The sequence below is a fragment of the Apteryx rowi genome, unplaced genomic scaffold, assembly GCF_003343035.1.
Source record: "Apteryx rowi isolate R43461 unplaced genomic scaffold, aptRow1 scaffold_236, whole genome shotgun sequence".
Classification (NCBI taxonomy): Eukaryota; Metazoa; Chordata; class Aves; order Apterygiformes; family Apterygidae; genus Apteryx; species Apteryx rowi.
Genome location: NW_020448708.1, coordinates 1,074,457 through 1,092,141, shown reverse-complemented (window position 1 = coordinate 1,092,141; position 17,685 = coordinate 1,074,457). Strand labels below are relative to the sequence as shown.

General features: G+C 39.1%; 1 protein-coding gene across 1 annotated transcript in view; it reads right to left on the bottom strand.

The window, feature by feature from the left end:
- Positions 1-17,685, bottom strand: part of SCG5 (secretogranin V) — a 35,620-nt gene that overhangs the window by 5,900 nt on the left and 12,035 nt on the right. Inside the window, exons 3-5 of the mRNA XM_026066019.1 lie at positions 10,426-10,575; positions 7,341-7,453; positions 1,531-1,584 (exon numbers count right to left, since the gene is read on the bottom strand). Of these exons, the coding sequence (XP_025921804.1) occupies positions 1,531-1,584; positions 7,341-7,453; positions 10,426-10,575 (317 nt within the window). The remainder of the gene's footprint in view (positions 1-1,530; positions 1,585-7,340; positions 7,454-10,425; positions 10,576-17,685) is intronic.

The following is a 17,685-nucleotide window of genomic DNA, read 5'->3' as shown; positions in this document are numbered from 1 at the left end:
TTCCATCTGAACAGGAGGAAAAACTTTTGCACTGTGAGGGTGACAGAGCCCTGGAGCAGGTTGCCCAGAGAGGTTATGGAGTCTCCTTCTCTGGAGATGTTCAAAACACGCCTGGATGCGATCCTGTGCAACGTGCTCTAGGTGACCCTGCTTGAGCAGGGGGTTTGGACTAGATGATCTCCAGAGGTCCCTTCCAACCTCAACCATTCTGTGATTCTGTGAAAGCAAGAAACTGAAGCTTTGCTGCTGAAGTTCTAGGCTCTCCCTGGCCACAGAGCTGTCATGCCTCCCAGCCGTTCTTTCTTTTATATCCAATTACATCAGCTGGCACACAGACAGAAAACGTATATATTTTCTTCTTTTTTGTCATGTATATATTGCACTAATCCTACCTTAACATGCTGTTCTGTTCTAACAATTAATAAATATTCCACGTAACTCTTCCCAGAGTAGATTCTGCTTACTTTACAGACTTAAAATAAGGTGTCACCACTTTTTGCTTTTCTGTTAACAAACTTGAAAACCAAACTAAGCAGGAGGCAGATACTAAGCACACTCATGTAATAATCCTCATGCTAGATCATTAACTTTTGATTGCAAAATGTTTATTACTGGTGATATGTGATTCAGTAAGAAATCAACTCATCTTCTCACTTTCTGGCAAAGAATAAGTTTGAAAGTTTAAAAAAAATCATCTTACGCTTTAGTTATTCCAAAGCAAATCTACTCCATTTACAATATGAACCCTGCTGTCATATTTTGCAAAGTTACTTTTTGGCAAGGAGCTACACTTTAAAATGTAAAGCTCTGTTTTCTTCTTGTGAAAAAAATATACCAGCAGCAAAGCTAAAGACTTTTCCTTTGCCTTAATGTGACTTTTTGAGAGAAGAAAGGCTTAAAATATTGAAAAAAAGAGAGAACTTAGTGAGATGGACCGTGCAAAAGTTCTCTGCAATATGTGGAGCTCCTTCCTTGCATTAGGGCCAGCAGAATGAGACCCCAATCATCTTTGTCAGTCAAGCTGCTGGGACACAGTGATACAAGTTTAATTCTGAGGTAAATCTAAGTGTACTTGTATCAGTCAATCAAGTTGCATCAGTGATGGCACCAATTTTGCTGTCATTTACACCCAAACAGCTACTGAAATGCATGGATAGAAGTAATTAATGTTACCTATATTTCTAACAGGAAACATTTTAAATTTAGTTTAGAAGAAATTTAAATAATTTAAAATGTTTTTACGCAAACTGGATTAAATTGAAAAGACAGATAATACAAAGTTTTTTAAATTAAAGCTTTGCATTCAAGTGCACCTTCTGAAAGCACTGCAGCAGGCTATTTAGAGAAATACATCTTGTACTCAGGATCGCCATGGAGCCTGTTGTGGTAGTTTATCACAGAGATTCCCCAACTCAAAGCATTATCTAAGTTATCATGCAGATGCATTAGACCAACTGTTCATTTCAGCAATATGATTTTAATTTTCACTAGCCCTATGACAGAGGGGCAATAAAGTATTCTGATAGTTACCCTCTTTCTTCTTTTTGGACCACCATTAATCTTCTCAAAGAGTAAATTCTTGCTCTGGAAAAAAAAGTAGCCATCAAATTCATTAAACTTTTTTTTTAAAAAAAAACAACAGTATCAGATATTAGCATATGAACATTTTAGGAGCAAGTTTAAATGAGTTTGTAAAGTTAAGGGAAAGATAAACCTCAAACAGACATTTGGATACTGCTGCTAATATTTTGGAGCTCTTCAGGAACAGTCAGTGTCATCAACAACTAAAAACTCAGTCGTATTCCTCTAAGTTGTACTGTATGCTTGTCTGTGTTCAGGGCACAAGTGCTTCAAGTACATGCTGGTATAATGATATAGATAGGATGTTCCACACGTAAAACACACCTACTTATTAAAAAAAAAAAGAGAGAGAGCGAGTGAGAGAGAGTCCTGTCTCTGGTACATCTTCACATTTGAGGTGACACCAGTACATGAGCAAAAATGTCTCCCTTTACAAGCGAGTTTCTAATTCCTTTTAAAACCTGCAATCAGTGTCATTCCTACTGCTTTGTTGTCTTTGCTTCTTTCATTCCAGATATCAGCACTTCCCAGTGCAAAGTTCTGCTGAAATCGGTTCAGCGCCAACCCTTTCTTTGTTTAAGTAGTGCCCTCAATAAAGTTTCTAAAAACCATTTGGTCTATAACATTTTTAATAGAGTGAACCTTTTAAAAACTGCCAAAAACATTTTGGCAGAAAGGAAAGTTATGATGATGAGGGGAAAAAAAACCAAAACTCTGACCATAGTTTATATAAGTGCATCCACATATTGTTATATTTCATACAAGTAGTGAATTCTAATAAAGTCTGGAATAACACACAGATGCTCAACACATTTTGTTTCAATTGTGTATTATGAAGAAAAACAAAACCAAACCCTAACCTGAAAATGGAAGGAGAGAAGAATTACATGTATAAAAGCAGAACACTCTATAAACAAGGCCATTAATTCTGCTATAAACAACTGACCTAACGTTGATCGTATAAATAGAAAGTGTAATTCTAGTGAGAGACAAATTCACCAAACATTTCTACCCTCTGTGCAGCCTTGATATGAGAAAAAACAAACATTTTCAAGTGTTATAATGAAATCTGCCAAAATTGTCTGTTTTGTACTTCTCATGTACATTAAACCCTGAATTCAAAAGGTCGATTTCTTGCCTAACCTCAGTTATTTTATCTCAGCTGTGCCAAAAGGGAATAGAGATGAAGTTGGTCAAGGGAGACATTCTTGGCTAGCCATTTATGCAAACTCACGTAGGGAAAACTTAACATCACAAACAAAAAAACCCCACAGATGTGTAAATTATTCTCTGTAGGAAACAAAGCACACTGAAGTCCCTCTTCATAAATTATTTGACCTTATACTTTTCATTAAAAGTAAAAATATCGTTTCTGAAACAAAAAGAATGTCATGACTACTGCAGCTACATTCCTATCACTCATGAAAACTCCTTCCAAGTGAACTGTTCCTGCTCAGGAAAATCATATTTTGCTTAGTCTGCTTGCAAATATTTCAAGACCATAACTACTATTATGTGTATAGTATTATGTGTAGAGCAAAGCAAATGAGACTACAGATCATGAGCTAAGTGTGTGCTTGTGTGGTGACAGTGATTGTGAAGATGTGAAGGCACCATGTAGAGGCCTGATAACATCAGCTGCTTAATTTGCTTGTAAGTGCTGACTGTTCTCATCTTTCGCCTAAGAAATGGGGCACCACGTTTCTCAAGATAAAGATGAACCTCATCTGGAGACGTGCTGCACTTTTGAAGAGGAAACGTTGATTCAGAAGGAACATGAAGGGGAAGTCATGTCATGTCAAACCTTAGCCCTCCCAGGACTGTGGGCACCACTGTGGCACAGTGGGCCACTGTCCCCTTGCTCCTGGAGCTTCCCTTGCACCCTGCCCAGGTACCTGGATTAGGTACGATGGGTTGGGATCTGGGCTGAAGAACACCAAAGTTAAGATGCTTGTAACCAACTAACTAGTGCCAGAGAGATTTACCTCTAGATCTTTCAGAGGTCGCTGAAATTAGCTGAAGTCAACAATAATTAGCAGCTCTGTAATCTGGACTTGCTCAATTATTGAGCAAAACTGATAAGGAAAACTGCATCAGCAAGAGTGCACACCTTGAGGAGGGCTTTTTCTTGTCCCTAAATCAGTCAGTTTACACTCTACCACTAGTACCAAGCATGGCAATTTCTATTACACCAAGCATATTATGCTAAACTAAGTAATCTGTATTTACTGTCTGAAATTGAAAAGGGGTATCCGACCTACCATAACCCTTCCTAGTAATCTTCGCTGCCATCCATATATTTATAAATCTGAGTTGGCAAAGAGAGATGCACTTAAGATTGCTCGAAATAATTGAAACTGGAAAAAAGTGAAATCTATGAGAGACTGCTTTCAGGCTTTCATTAAAATTGGGAAGCAAGAGGTGGCAACTCCCTTAACAAGGAGTTCAATTTTGTGGCGTATTTTTATCCCTGCTTTCCATTTATCTGTCTTTGTACTGGCTTGGGTCCCTCCAATGTAGCTGATAAACAAAACCAGCATTATTTCTACCCTGACAGTGAAATGTTATTCATTGCTTCAGTAAAAAGAAGTGTTGTTGAAAAACATCATCGCCTTTTAATTTTCTATTTGTACTGATAGGCATATCAGAAAACCTAGCTGAACTTTCCTCCTCTTTTTAAACCCACCCCTCTCCCCACAATGTGGGAATGGTTAACACTTCAGGTTTCAATAAACCTAAAAAACATTTATATAAAAAGGTAAACTGTTTTCATGAAAGTCTTTCTGTATGCCAACAAGACTTCTTCAGATGCACCAGTTAAGAGTCAAGATGCAGAAAAGGCATCTGCCAGATAGAAAATACCTTCCTCCTGCAAAGAAAATCTGAACTGAGAAAAGAAAGTGTTCCGTGGCCAGATATCTTAGAAACGATAGCTGCACACTCAGGTAAAATCCTCCGGAAATCCTCTGTCCTGCCACTCCCATTGTCCCCTCTACATTTTCCCCATTTGAGGGAAAAGAAAAGATTCTGCCCTATGGCGGGGAGGAGTGGGAGCTGTGCTGCTTGGCCTAGGAACAGAGCCTGCTCTGAGATGCCCACAGGTGAGCACGTTGATATACGGAGAGGTCTATCAAAGGCCAGGGAAGGAAAAAAGAGGAAGTATTTTTCTACCTCAGTACATGTTTATCACTATTTATATATTCATACCTTCATATGCATTAGCAATTATTTATATATATTATATTTAGCGTCTGCATAGAATCATAGACTTTTCTGTATAAGAACTTCTAGAATTAATTTACAAAATGTGTCTGCACTGCAATTATGGAGTGATTCCTTTTTCCCAGGGGTAATGTAAAGGTCCCACAGCTTTGCAAGCAAGACCTTAAGTCACTTGCTATTCAAAACAAAACAAACAAAATATCTGTTTCTTTCCCATTATTCACAAACAATCAGGTCTTTTGTTAACCTACTAATGTAATTTGGGTTTTACTGTGGTTCTGCTGAGGAACGCACATTGGCTCTTTGACAGGCTGTGTCCATGGGACCGTGACACCGCCTCAATCGCTCTGTGGTACCAGGGGACCAGGAGAAGCTCCCCTGAGAGCTGAAGGCAGGCGCCAGCTTGCGTGGGCCTGCGAGACAATCTTGTGGAACTGCATATAGCAGTGCAATATTTACATCCCTTATGGGTGTCTGGTCCTAGGTTTCTCTGCTGGCAACTGCAAAAGCAGGAGCCAGCTAGTGGCACAGGGGCTTTTTGGGGGGATGTGGATGTGCACAGTTACGCACCATGCTGCTCACAGTCTGCTGGGCTAGTCACTTATGACCTGTCTAATCCAGATGCCAGTAAGTGACCTAAAACTGAAAGATCTCATCTGCTTTATCTCTTTATTGCTCTTTTATAAAGTCTCAGTTAGCTAATTTTTAGAGTGCTTTTCTGCTCTTACTTTTCCAGAGGGGGAACAATAACAAAAACATCTATAAAAACAGATATCATTATATTTCCTAATCTTTTTAATGTGTAGTAATATGCAACGAGGAGGCAATCACGGCAATATTCCTGGATCTTGGCAGAACATTTGATCATGTACGTTACCAACTGTTTCATCTCTAATTAAAAAGATCTGGATTTGGCTATGCTGCAGCTAGATATGATTACTGTTTGGGACCTAGCAGTCTGTTTTAATCCATGTGTGAGTAGTTTTTTCCCTGAATTAGTAGTGATGGATGGAGAAATGAAAAAAGGCCAGTATTCACCAATGATTACCTACCATTTGTTAAGTATATACGTTGTTGATGACAACACAGTATGTACTCTGATTCTGAAATACTGCAATAGGCCAAAGATTTGCAGAAGTGTTTTTATAGTCCTCAGCATGGCATTATGAAAATAAATTACTTATGAATAATAAGAAAACTAACAGCATTATCTGGCATAAATAATAAAGTCACCATCTGGTGTTTTTAAAATAAAAACCTTTGATGGTAATTACTTAGAATGCAACAAGAGTTTCCAAAATTTGGATTTTGGCATGATTCTCTCTAGAAATTTAGCACTCACATAAGTAATTAAGGCTATAAATCTTATACTGGTTTGATTATAAAAGATGAATCATTGTCTCATGATTACAGCAGGAAAAGAGGCTGCCAAACATGTCTATTTACCGATATATGCTTATGGAACACTGGGTTAGAGTAATAAGTAAAGTGTTATAACAATGTATAATGAGATTTCATGATTTGTTCTAGAAGCATAAATTATGACCATTGTTATTGTTTTCCTGGCGCCTGAAGATGGATTTGGGATTGGACATTTAACTGATGTAATCTAAGATTAAGCCGCAGAGCTCTCTTTGGAGCCTCTAGCCTGGTCTTCCCGGAGTTATTTAGGTCCTTGTATGCATAGAGCAAGGTTTTTGCCCGTAGTGTAACTGGCTGTATTTATTATATGCAATGTATAAAATGGGGTTTTGATAACAATGTGGTAACATCGTTCCAACAGAATATATTGGTGTTCTGCTTTCATGCAAGCAAGAGGGAAGGGAAGGGAAGGGAAGGGGAAGAGACAAGGCTGGATCACTCTGGCGAGCAATGCCTGGAGGGCTCTGCTCCTGCTCGAGGGCAACCGTCCGCCCCTCACACTTCCCACCAACTCCAGCCTTGTTGGTACCAGGCTCCAAAATAGCCTCACTGAGCCCTCCCTGGCAACTGCCTTTCTGAAAGGTAGTGCACAGCCTGGATAGAGGAAGCAATAATCTCCAAAATCCTTAGGTCATATGGAATCCTTGATTATGAGATTTCTAGACCTAGAATTTTAAAGCTGTTTAGACATTGCTGCACTCCATAACATCTAAGTACCTGAATAGTGCCTCATTTGAATAATCTTTCAAATTAGGGCCCTGCTATAATCTGAAATCTGCTAAAATCTGCACTAATTTTGGTTACATGTTCACTGTAGTTTGACTTGTGGTTTGTTGCATTTATCAAGCACATACATAGGTGTCATGTTTTCAGACAGGTAACAAGACAAGTATTTCTGTTTACTTTTGATGGGCTTTTCATCGATCGTTTTCCATTTTTCTTAGCCATTTTTTCAATATTTCTAAGGGAAAGTTCATCTTTTTAATCAGTTTCCCTTAGGGTGATAATTTTTCCAGCAATGAATATAGTCTTCTCCTTGTGGCTTCATTCTATCTCATGCAGCAGACAATACCCAGTATGACATGCAGCAAAGTAAGGAAGAATTGTGTACTCACCCACTTGCCCATGTTGGGATAGTCATGCTCTGGATCAAAAAGGTGTTGGTGCAGCTGGTATTCTCTACTGAACTCTGCTGTGTCTGGGGTGTTTTCTAGACACCCATCATCAACTGTAAAAGTATGTTAGAAAGCATCGAGTGCTTAGTAACTTTAAAAACACCCTATGAACATGCTCATATTTAGGGTCAAAATTCTTAAATGAAGTTATGCAATAAAAACATTTAAAGAACTAGATGACTGGAAAATATAAGCTTTTCCTTCTTTTGAAAGAAGTTGGTCAGGATATATTTAAATATTTTTTAAAATATACAACTAAATGAGAGTTCAAAACTAAACCCATTTATTTTCCAAGCCCCCCCCCCCACTCCCCAGCCCATTTTCTTAAAATCAGTGATTGAAACTAATTTTAGGTAGAACTGCATGTTATTCTGATTCAGGGAGGTCCTATTTTTATTTTTAAATGCCCACAGGAAGTGGTAGAAATTGTTTAAGGAATACTTTTGAAGCTCATGGTACAATGACTCTGTGAGCAAAGGCAGAATTTCCTTTACTAAGTAGCTCTTCATGGAACTCCATTGCTGGTTTGCTACTTTGTTCAAAACGGCTGAAAATTATTTACGTATCAGAGGTTCCCATAAAAATGTAATGGGGCGGAAGTTTTATGCTAAAGACACTTCTGAAGATTGGCAAATGATCTGGGGTATTCAGGAACATCCTTTAATCACAAGGGATGGCTCCATGCCAGACACAATACCCTTTTTAAAATTTGCTTATGGACTTTTCACCAAAATGAAGTGATCTTTGCATTAAACAAAGATTCAGAAACACTAGTCCAGAGTAGCACTTTGGATAGAATCTGCCCTTGGAGTTCCCTTGTCTTCACCAGCGTCGCGCACGTGCAGCCTCAGGTCCTTCTCAGACATGCCCAAGGAGATCCTACCACCTGGGACCCGACACCGGGCATCCAAGCAGTGAGATCTGCCAGAAGACAGACACTCCAGAAGGTACACCTGTGGACTTTCCTTTCTGTCCTGTGTGATCATCATGGAAAAAGATTTGCAGATGGATTATTTTTTCTGTAAATGTAGGAGGCAGTAACGGTTTAAATTAAATATGAATTGAAGTCAGTGTCCTGAGGAGGTTAAGTCCAATAGATCCCACTTTCTCTCTTTTCTCCTTGGGAGAAAAGAAAAAAGGTTGCCAACAGGAAACAGGGAAAAACTAACCATACTGGCTAACTAACTCAGGAACCGTTAAGAGTTTAACTGGAAGCACTGAGAACTTATTTCTGTCTCACTAGGGACAGAGTCATCTCAAGCTGAGAAGCTGGTGACAACAGAGATGCGGTAGACTTTGTTGCAGTGTCTGTGCCTTTTGTTAGAAAACATGAAGAGGAGCTGGACATATGTGTGCCCTCTGTGACTGCTAGTCAAAAAGTCTTCAAGCTCAAGTGCTTGAGGCATATGTATTCCCGCTGTGGAATGCGCATATGCAGACAGTGACTGGAAAAATTGTTTTCCATTAAGCAAATCCACAGACTTGATTGAGGAAGGCCTCTGGTAATTTGTATGCATAATACAGTTTTAACAGTCACCACTTGAATTTCCATTTAAGGCTCTGAAAAACATTTTACTCTAATCCTAGTAGATATTATCTCCACTCACAGCGTACCTATGACAGAGCAGCTTATCTGACTAGGCAGCGCTTTCCTAAGAATTCTCTCCGTGTTCATATCTGACTCTATTGATTTAGCTAACAACTTTTATTTCACTTAAAAAAGAAAAATTGAAGGGATTTTCAAAGTCATTTCTCTGGATGCCAGGTTTTTATTTTAGTTATCTAATCACTAACTGAAGTCTGATGGGCAAGCACACAAGACAGAAAATCTATGTATGCGCTTGTGTGTGTAGGGAAACATAAAACCATCATTCGTAACCTGTCAGACAATAGCTATATTGAACAAAAAGAAAACTTAGATATTATTTCAAAAGAGATGCAATCATCATCACCAAATGGGCTGTAATAGAAAACAGTAGTGAGGACTTTTAGAAATTTTTTATATTTTTGAATGAAAAGTGAAAATACTGCTTGCAAAACTTTACATGACAAATACTTACTTTCTGATCACTTCCAAGCTAGTTAGAACATTTTAAAATAAGAATATGGACACCTGCTTTGCATTATCCAAATAACATAAATGAAGACTAAACAGAAAAGATTTTGAAAGGATCTCTTAGTTCACAAATGAAAAATGAGAGAAAATGGAGTATTCATTCCCAGTTCCAGCTTCCACAGCAGCCAATGGGTGTTTTACTACTGCTTTCAGTACTGGAAATCATTCCTCGGCTCAAATAACAGGAAAAAGATCAGTTCCCTTAGGATACGTCTATATCATGCACATGTAGTGCTACATTAAAGATCCCTGAGCACTAGCCACACACACGGCTTAGTATACACACCACCCAAAGCTAAGGGATGTATTGAGTGCCCCAGGTACAACAGGTACAATATCACCCCAACCCTCGGAGGCTGTATTACCTCTCTTTCAGAGCAAACTTGCTTGTAACAAGTTAGGGTATGTCCATGTAGTTCTCCACTTCTTGGCGTAGACATACCCTCAATGAGCTATAAAGCCATGTGGACTGGAGCCAAGGTATCTTAAATATTGACTCATGGTCTGGGTTGGAGATCAGGGCAGACAGTTTCATTCCTCTGGCACAATGAAAGTCTCTAAAAAAAGGGTAAATCTCATCTGTACAGAACGATAACTTTTTTCAGGGGCCAGCCTAAAAAAGCACTCCCTCCAGAGCAAGACACTACCATAAATCTCACCATCTTCTACTTGAAGGTTAAGATGATTTCTTTGATCTCACCTTTTATAGCAGTCATACAGCAATACAAAAGTTGCACATAATAAAAAAAACACCCTCATCTAAAATACCTGATTGCTCACAGTTCTGCTCCTAGGGTGGAGAATGAAAGAACACACCCACGACCGATCCAGTGTCGCTCTGCTTAGTACAGCACTGAACGACTCAGCAGTACAGTGAGTAGAGATGTGTGAAGGCTATAACAGAATTACCTGTTTTTCCAATGGGGCAGGGATTTGGAGGGTCAGGGTATCCTTGATCTTCACTGAAATCCTTCGGTATATTGTCTCCTGTCAGCTCAGCCACAATATTTGGGATATTGCCATAAGGACCCAAGTGCTGGAGACCCTCATGTGCACCACCTAGCAAAGAAGATTTATACACATGGTCTTTTTAAAAGGTTAGAAGTATAAGTGCTTTAGTTTCTTCAAGTAAGATTTCTTGATTAGACTTAGATTTAAAAAATACATATAAATGTTTCAGAGAGGTTAGATTCCAAAAACCTCTTTCAGACACATGATCCTGTGACCTAAATCAGATCACTTAGGTAATGAAAACAAAATTACGAGACAAACTCAGCCACTTACTATTAATCTTAGTGTTTTTTTCCCTTAACTATATAAGTTACAGGTAAGAAAAAGCAAAGAAGAAGAAACTTTCATGACTAGAGACAGTAATGGAACTTATTAAAACATTTACTGCACAATCATCCTCAGTCACTGATGATGTTCCTGTTCACTTTAGCAAGTAATAACTGAGCAAGATATGGCAAGACATCATCATTCCAGAAAAACAAAGTTAATCACATTGTAAAAAGACATAATACTGTGTAGAGCCTAGAATTTATAATTTTGTTTTAATATTATTAATAATATCTATAAGAACAATGCATTATTGATATTAATAATTTATTAATAACTTTAATAAATTCATCTGTGTGAAAGGATCCAAGAAATTATAGCAAATTTGGTTGTTCACAGCTGGAAGAAATATTTTTAGGTCAAACCGCTTCTTAAATGCAGATCTGAGTTTCCTGCAGTAATGGTGAAAAGTGATTAAGAGTCCTTATAGCTAACAGAAAGCTTGCATGTGCACACCTGCACTTTAATCATTATGGTATGAAACATCACATTCAGTAGCTTTTGACACCTTTACTTAATAAATCAGTTCTAGATTCAGGCTTTGATATTCTCCCTACAGCACGCGGAGCACCATGGCTCTAAGGAGCTATGGTTTGCAGTACTGTGATAGCGAAGCAGGGCTTTATAACACAGCAGTGAAGGACAAGTAAAGGTGTCTTCTGTTCCTGGGCAAACACACACAGAACTGGTGCGGCATAGCGAGCCAAAACGGGGATCCAGGTTGCAAGAGCAGAGCAACTACAGAGATGCATAAAGGGCAAAATCCTCATTCAAGAACTTGAACAAACAGGACTGGTGTCCTGTTTTAATGTTTTTTAGCATTAATGTTTTTAAGCATTAATTTGAGATCTGTGGAGGAGTGCAGTGCAGCTCTCCTTCCTTCTTCCTTGTGTCTCAGCTTGGGCTCCTTGCCTTTGCCAAGTACAGGCTTCCCCTAAGGTTTGGGGAACCAAACACAGCCCATTTTCTTTATATTTCTTTCTACAAATATTTATGTGCTCCAGATCTTTTTTGGAAGAATTACTGGCCAAATGCATCTAAACGCTAAAGCCCAGCTGTTGGAGGAGTTTTCTAAGTTCTATTTTACAGTATTCTTTTGAATTTAAGACAAATAAAAACTTAGTTTCAAATATGCTTTTTTTCTCTGCCATAAAATAAACACCACACACACTGCAGCAACAGCTAATATAGTTATTGAGTACTGAGAAGGTTGTGTGACAGCAGAACGATGTTTTTTAAAACCCTATATAATGAGGGATAACAAAATACATTCAACACAGAAATTCCACTAACAAGGAATGAGAGGAAAAAGAGTTTGAATGATGGAAAAACGTGAGTTAAAGATTGAATGCAGACACAACCATCTGGGTAAATAGCATGGTCATTGTAGTATCACCAAATAGTCTCCAAATTTTCATAGATCGAAAAGATCGAAATAAAGCTTCTGAACATGAAAGCTGCTGCAGAAGAATCATTCAAGTACTCCTGTCCAGACTTATAAATAAATACTGCTACCATAAGTTGCATGTTTGATGTAGCTAGGCATCATGAGCTAACATAATCACTTTCAAAAATTGCTAACATAAGGTAGTCTTAACAAATTATATGTCCCTTTCTACATTTAGAAGTGGCAGTTGAGTCAAATTGACTAGATTTTTCAAATAAACAATTGGAAGCTGACATTATAGCACCAGAGGCAAGTTAGTCTATAAGCACATATTCCAATTTTATTTACATGACAGACTAAAATCTAATTAAAATGCTAATTTTTCCTCCTCGAATACAAGTTTCTGATTCTGCAGTGCAATGTTTGAGGTAAGTTTTACAGATCTGTAACAAACACAAAAGAAATCGTGCAAAAGCTTTGCAGCTGTGTGTTACGAGGTTTTCCCTTGTAGCTGACCATGAGACTCTGTACTGAAACTGGAATATAGCTATACACACTATCAACTTTATTATAGGTTTACAGACCATGGTCAACACAGAGATGATACTTGTGAAAACAGTTTGATACCATACAGATTCACAAAAATGCTATAGTGTTGAGATTAAAAAGAGAGGTCTTATGATACCTAATGTAGAGCATAAAATATTTCTTTTTTACAGAGCTCCTGCATATGAAGATTGATTGCATATTTGTACTTAAAAGCATCAGGTTATGATTCTGCTGTAAACTACAGAACCACATAATCAATACATGTTTGAATATTCTATATACAATGCGGTTCACTGTGGGACAATCCGTCAGATACAAGCATATCTACGCTCGTACTTGGTGCAGACCTCTTGGCACCAAAGCTCCATCCATAAAGAAAACAGAGGTACTTAGCAGGCTCCAGCATGCTATATATACATGTAAGTTTAAACTGACTGCCAAGAATTCCCTTGACTTAGTACAAAACAATCCTTTTATATTAATATAAAGGATCATTTCCTTTAGGTATAAATGTTCAGGATTGTTTAAGGGTTCTTCCTTTCTTTCCATAAGAACTAGAGACAATAACACCTGCTCTGGTGCCATAATTTTGCACACTTGAGCGATTTAATAGTGTTAACAAAGCTCATTCCTTATAAACTGTGATAAATAGTGCACTCAGTAAAGACTGCAATAGTAAAAATAAAATGCTATGACTATCCCAAATAGGGGTATTATGTACAGTATTTCACAAACTGCATTAGTTTTGGTACTGTAATGTTACTGATTTGAAGATACAGATTAGGATTATATATACCGCAGCTACCAAGTCAAAATATTGTGATACAAAAATATACACTGTCTTCTAAAAAGACAGCACAAGATGGGTCTCTTGAACCTGGACCAAACCTTGAGGAACAAACAGAGCAAGGGCAAAAGCAAACAGAACTAAATATCGGGGAACTTGCCGTCACTTCCTATCAAAGGGAAGCGTGAGAGATACCATTGTTAAACCCTCTGAAAATGGGTTAGACAAAACCTGCAGGAATAGCACAGAGAGCAGTCCTTTACTGAGAAGGGATGGGATAGATAAATTCAGGTTTTTCCCATCTCTGTTTGCTTGTTGTATGAACTGGCTTCCGTATGCCACATACAAGCAAAAAACCTCAGCTCCCTTTCATGTGCAGGATGTTTGTGTGAGCATGGGCTTATTTTACTTCCCTCTGCAGGATAAAGAACTATTGGTTTAGGTCTTTTAGACTGAAGTCTGTATTTCATAATTAAGCTTTGGATTTCATTTAAACTGCTGTATATATGTAGTCATCTTCTGGCCCTGGTCTCTGTGAACATGACATGAACTGTTGCAGAGTGGAAAATAAAAATGAAGCAACGCATCTTCTCCCCTCCTGCCTGTAATTCTGGAAGGGTCTTCAATCATTTCAAAAAACTGCTACTATTATCTCAGTTTAGAGATACTGGGAATTGACTAAAAATTTAAAGTGCACACATTTTAGTTCTTTTCTCTGTAAGAGCAACACTATCTCTGTGGGTGCGCGGACATCACAACCCCTCTGCTCTAAACAAACATCAAGAGCAGCTGGTTTCCTGCCAGTTTTGGTTACTGCCCCTGACACAACACATCCAGTGGGAGAGCTGTCAGGCCACTGAAGTTTGAGTTGCTGCTACCCATCTGCTGGTAGCACAAAGCACAACCGAAACAAGCCTGCTCTCGGGAGCAATCCTCCGCATCAAATACGAACAGCCAACGCTGCCTCCACGAGTCATTTTAAGAAAGCCAGTGAGAATGGCTTTTCAAAGTGCAAAGTGATTGCAGAACACTCCAAGACAAATCTGCCGCTCGGTCTAAGCAGAACGGTTTTCCGCCTCATCGTGCAGATAGACTTACCCCTCCTACAGCTTCAGGACAGAGGTGATTTGGCCAATTGCAGAAAGGAGAAACAAAATAAAACAGAATGTGAATCTTAGTTGTGAGTAAATAAATCACAGATCCCAAATTAAAGCCCATTAACTTTCAAACTCACGTTAGCTGCCCTAGTTTTCAAATTTTTGCTGTTAAATGTCACAGAGCAGATTCTCAAAGTGTCCGAGCCTTTCCCAGAAGCAGAGAGGAACAGCCCCCTGGAGTAAGAGCTGCACCTCTCACTATCTTGAGCTCCGCAAACTCCACGCAAATACGAGCTGCAAAGGAAGACTGGCACTGTATATCCTTTCCCACTTGTGTAACAGTCCTGAGGGAGCCACTGCCAGCAAGAGATGAAGTGTATCAAAAATCTGCCCAACATGCCCCTTTTTGCTGTATTTCTCACCTGATGCTAGGCTTAGGGGGTGACAAGTAAGGAAATGTTATGCTGGAGAAGAAATCTCCACATGGGGAGACTCTTCTGGCAGCTTTTTGTGGCTGCCTTGAATTTCACTAGACATGCAAAGGGACCTTTGCTGCCTGAAAAACTCTATCAGAGTGTATCCAAGGCTGGTCTCCAAGATCTGTATGGTACATTAGCGCTCTGCTGTAAGTCAGTTCATGAAATGGAAATAGATAGTAATCTGAGATGCAAAACCATCTTCACTACCTTGCAAAATGTTTTGTTAATCTAAACTATTAGTCCTTATCACTGGGAAAAATCTTCATAACATTTTCCAGTCTGTCATCTCTGGTACAGGAATAGTGCTTTTTCCTTTCACTGTGACAGCTTTCCATGCTATCCTGGATCAAGCATTTCTGTCACCAGTCACCCTGCAGTATCTGCCTTTCCTGTGTCGTCATCACATTCAAAAGTGATGCCTCATCCTTAGTCAAAGGCAAGTTTGCCAGTATGCTTTCTGAGGTTCTTGTATCTTTATATGGCATCATGTCCACTATATTCCTTTTTCCTTTCATTTATTAGCTGCAAGATTCCCCACCATGCAATATAATTAATTCAAATTGTCCCAAAAATCTTGACTGCAAAAACATAAATACATTTTCATTACCCTTTCTAATATCACTATGAGCCTTGCAGTCCCAGTGCCATTTTTCCCCCCTGCATCTTCAGCCAGCTTCATCCTAGAGAGTCTTACTCTTCTCTGTTGCTGAGATTGATTCAGGTCAGGAAATGAGCAGCACACAAGAAATTATCAATTCTCAGGTTTGCTCTGTTCCACAGAAGCTGCTGAATATGCATATAGGGAAGGGAGGTTCCACTTGCTGGAGAAAGAGCACAGAAGACCCAAGAATGGAAAAATGCAAACATAGCCAACTTCCTTAGCCACTCAATAGCAGGCCTGGGGAAATCCAGGAAAACAACTATATGTAGACAAGTATTCCTGATTCCAGAGCCAGCTTCTATCACCTAGTGGCATAAAGTTTCTTAAAACTATGAAGATTAATTTTCCTTTTCTTTTCAGAGGGAAAAATTCCTTTCAGTGTGTTTTTAAAAGTTTTAAGCACACGTCACATAATTACTGACCTTGTTTTCAATGAATGATTCAATTTTTATCCCGTATTTTAGTTGCAAACAGTACAAATACTTAAGATATGAAATGCTTTTATTGTGAAAAGGTTAGGATCAAAGCAATGCCCATGCCTCTCTCACAAAGAATTTATAACAGTAACTTATATGCCATTATTATTCATTATTCAAATTGCACACACAATCAAGAAAACAGCAGCACACTTGCTGACAGAGCACAAAAGCAATCTCTTATGTCTCCCTTGGCTGAACAGTGCTATAATGGAGTCAAAGAATTTGCCTTTCAGTCTAAGAAGAAAGTTTTCCCACCTTACTTATAGATAAGGGTATCCCTTTTACGAACAAAGCACAAGCTACGAGATGCAGCAATAGCCACCTTTTATCACACTGATTTCCAGATACTAGACATCAGCAGAGTCAAGGAAAAGCACGTCCAGCAAACACCATGCACCTGTACCTGGCTGATCTTTATCTTGCTAATGGCCATGTGTACAGTACGTGGCTTTGTGAACCAGGGCAACCAAAGGAAGCCGGTGATCTACTTTATCCCATGAGGTATGGGTCACTATTTCAGTCCTATAAATGCAAATATAACACCTAAAAACAGGAGCACTTTATTCACTGGCATTGGCCAATCCAAATGATCCATCAATGCCAACAAACTCATAGAAAAGTACTTCTTTCATGCCTGTAATGTGAAGCATGGAGGCACCAGGATTGCCCAAAACAGGTCCGTATTTTCCATGTACTGTTTCGCTGTACTTTATGAAGTTTACCACTTCAATTCTATTTTTCATGCACACTGCTCAAAGCCCCCAGCTGGTTCTTCAACACATTTAATATCTTTGCACATCTGTCTGACAAGTGCCACTAGTGTAATTTTCTGATTCCCCCAAACAATTACATCCTGACCAATTGCAGTGTGAGGTTACAAGGGTCCCAAGTCTCTGCTTTGGTGAGCAGGGATAACCTCACAACTCTAGAAACAGCACCTTTCCTATCCAAAACTTCTGCTGATGCAGCCTGAATCAAGATGAGGGTTCCCTTCCACTTGAATGGAAGTGTAGGCACAGGAGAGTGGTAAGATGAAGAGCCCTGTAGCATAAGATCGCACAGAATCACACAGAATCGCTGAGGTTGGAAGGGACCTCTGGAGATCGTCTCAGTCCAACCTTCCTGCTCAAGCAGGGTCACCTAGAGCACATTGCACAGGATCGCGTCCAGGCAGGTTTTGAATATCTCCAGAGAAGGAGACTCCATAACCTCTCTGGGCAACCTGCTCCAGGGCTCTGTCACCCTCACAGTGCAAAAGTTTTTCCTCCTGTTCAGATGGAAGTGTCTGTGTTTCAGTTTGTGCCCGTTGCCTCGCGTCCTGTCGCTGGGCACCACTGAAAAGAGTCTGGCTCCATCCTCTTGACACCCTCCCTTCAGATACTTGTACACGTT